At 43.5% G+C, this 3,176-nt stretch overlaps 1 protein-coding gene across 1 annotated transcript in view; it reads left to right on the top strand.

Annotated features, from left to right (window-relative positions):
* The window catches only part of RSPH10B (radial spoke head 10 homolog B), a 43,459-nt gene that overhangs the window by 15,310 nt on the left and 24,973 nt on the right, over positions 1 to 3,176 (top strand). Inside the window, 1 exon segment of the mRNA XM_037740398.1 lies at positions 270 to 607. Coding sequence (XP_037596326.1) covers positions 270 to 607 — 338 coding nt within the window.

Here is a 3,176-nt window from a genome sequence, read left to right as displayed (position 1 = left end):
TTTTTTTTTTTTTTTTTTTTTTTTTTTTTTTTTTTTTTTTTTTTTTTTTTTTTTTTTTTTTTTTTTTTTTTTTTTTTTTTTTTTTTTTTTTGGAGTTTTGCTCTTGTTGCCCAGGCTGGAGTGCAATGGCACAGTCTCGGCTCACTGCAACCTCTGCTTCCTGGGTTCAAGCGATTCTTCTGCCTTAGCATTTTGTATTTTTTAAATACAAAAATTAGCTGGGATTACAGGCATGCGCCACCACACCCAGCTAATTTTTGTATGTTTAGTCGAGACGGGGTTTCACCATGTTGGTTAGGCTGGTCTCGAACTCCTGACTTCAGGTGATCCACCCACCACCTTGACTTCTCAAAATGCTGGAATTACAGGAGTGAGCCACCGCGCCCAGCCTGCTTTGTTCATTTCTGATGGCAGTTTGCTTTCTTTTCAGAATGGCTTTGGAACACACACGTGGTTTCTAAAGAGAATCCCCAATTCCCAGTATCCTTTGAGAAACGAATACATAGGAGAGTTTGTGAATGGATATCGTCATGGACATGGCAAATTTTATTATGCCAGTGGAGCTATGTATGATGGAGAATGGGTTTTCAATAAGAAACACGGCATGGTGAGTATAGACCTGGGAAGATCACATTTTAAATAATTATGTAAAGCCATTGAAATTATGTAAAGCAATGGAAATGTCCAAGTATAATTGCAGATTTGTCTATTTCTACTTCTAGATGTATCAGTTTTTGCTTCATCTATTTGAAGCTTTGCTGTTAGGTGCATACACATTTAGGAATATTATATATTGGTGCATGGGCTCTTTTGATCATCACATAATGTTCCTCATTAACCCTGCTAATTTTCTTTTCTTTCTTTCCTTTTTTTTTTTTTGAGACGGAGTTTCGCTTTTGTTACCCAGGCTGGAGTGCAGTGGCGCGATCTCGGCTCACCACAACATCCGCATCCTGGGTTCAAGTGATTGTCCTGCCTCAGCCTCCCGAGTCCACCTCCTGGGTTCAAATAATTGTCCTGCCACAGCCTCCCGAGTGGCTTGGATTACAGGCACATGCCACAACACCCAGCTAATTTTGTATTTTTAGTAGAGATGGGGTTTCTCCATGTTGGTCAGGCTAGTCGCAAACTCCTGACTTCAGGTGATCCACCCTTTTCGGCCTCCCAAAGTGTTGGGATTACAGGCATGAGCCACCATGCCTGGCCTGAATTTAAATACTGAGAAGATTGTATAGGTGCAAGGGTTGGATTTCTTCAAAGGAGTTCAAGGGGAATGTTTAAAAGAAAGTCTTAAAGGTGAATGTCATGTAGGCAGCAACTGATTGCTTTTCTTTGGTTTCATTCATCCTAGTTATAAATCTGGAAATATATACGAAGGCCAGTGGGAAGACAACGTGCGCCACGGGGAGGGTAGGATGAGGTGGCTGACTGCCAACCAAGAATACACCGGGCGGTGGGAGAGGGGCATTCAGGTATGTCCGGGTGAGCTAGCAGCTTATACCCAGAGGCGGGCGTGCCGATGATTCTCAACTCACGTATTATTATTTTTGTTTTGTTTAGTTTTGTTTGAGACGGAGTCTGTCTCTCTCTGTCACCAGGGCTGGAGTGCAGTGGCATGATCTTGGCTCACTGCAGCCTCCACTTCCCGGGTTCAAGCAATTCTCCTGCTTCAGCCTCCAGAGTAGCTGAAATCATAGGCGCCTACCACCATGCCTGGCTAATTACTTTTTTTGTATTTTTAGTAGAGACAGGGTTTCACCATGTTGGCCTGGCTGGTTTCAAACTCCTGACCTCAAGTGATCCACCTGCCTTGGCCTCCCAAAGTGCTAGGATTACAGGCATGAGCCACCATTCCTGGCCTGTTTGTTTTGAGACGGAGTCTCTCCTCACTCTGTCACCCAGGCTGGAATACAATGGCATGATCTCGGCTCACTGCAACCTCCACCTCCCCGGGTTCAAATGATTCTCCTGCCTCAGCCTCCCAAGTAGCTGGAGTTACAGGTACCTGCCACCACTCCCAGCTAATTTTTGTATTTTTAGTAGAAATGAGGTTTCACCATGTTGATCAGGTTGGTCTCGAACTCGTGATCTCGTGATCTTCCTGCCTCTGTCTCCCAAAGTGCTGGGATTACAGGCATGAGCCACTGCACCCAGCCTGTTTGTTTTTAGAGACAGAGTCTTGTTGTGTTGCCCAGGCCAGACTGCAGTGGTGCAATCATGGCTCTCCCTGGCTCAAGCGATCCTCCCACCTCAGCCTCCTGTGTAACTGAGACTACATATGCCCACTACCACCGCGCCTGACTAATTAAAAAAAAAAATTTATTGTTTTATAGAGACAAGGTCTCACTTTACTACTCAGGCTGGTCTTGAACTCCTGTGTTCATGAGATCCTCCCACGTCTCCCTCTTAAAGCACTAGGATTACAGGCATGAGCCACAGCCCCCAGCCCAATTTGTATCTTTAAAAAATAAAAATATAGGCTGGGCGCAGTGACTCACACCTGTAATCCCAGCACTTTGGGAGGCCACTTGAGGATTCCTGGGAGGCCAGGAATTTGAGACCAGCCTCGGCAATATGGTAAAACCCCATCTCTACTAAAAATATAAAAAATAGCCAGGAGTGGTGGTGAGTGCCTATACTCCTGGCTACTTAGGAGACTGAGGTGGGAGGATCACCTGAGTCTTGGAGGTCAAGGCTGCACTGAGCCAAGATTGTGCCACTATACTCCAGCCTGGGTGATAGAGTGAGATGCTTTCTCAAAAAATAAAAAAAGTATAAAAGTAAATAAACAAATATTTAAAATAACAATGAAAATCATCATGATTAAGCCAGGCACTTCACTCCACTTTTTAGTAGCGACGTGGTTTCAACATGATGGCCAGGCTGGTTTTGAACTCCTTCATATCTAACCTGAGGGGTAGGTGTTATTTCTGTTTTACAGATGAGGAGCTTAGAGGGCTTAGATGATCTGCCTTAGTTCAAAAGTCTTGTTAGTAAGTAGCTGAGCTGAAACTGAACCCAAGTCTGTGTGACTCCAGAGTCCAAGTTCTTTGCCCCTTCCAGTTTTCATTGTATTTGTCCTAATTTTAAGTGGATTTGGGTAAAGAGAGAAACTGCTTTGTGCTTTTTTTTTTTTTTTTTTTTTTTTTTTTTTTTTTTTTTTTTTTTTTTTTTTT

This window comes from Cebus imitator, unplaced genomic scaffold (assembly GCF_001604975.1).
Source record: "Cebus imitator isolate Cc_AM_T3 unplaced genomic scaffold, Cebus_imitator-1.0 Scaffold82, whole genome shotgun sequence".
NCBI classification, from domain to species: domain Eukaryota; kingdom Metazoa; phylum Chordata; class Mammalia; order Primates; family Cebidae; genus Cebus; species Cebus imitator.
This window is presented reverse-complemented; position numbering and strand designations above follow the sequence as displayed.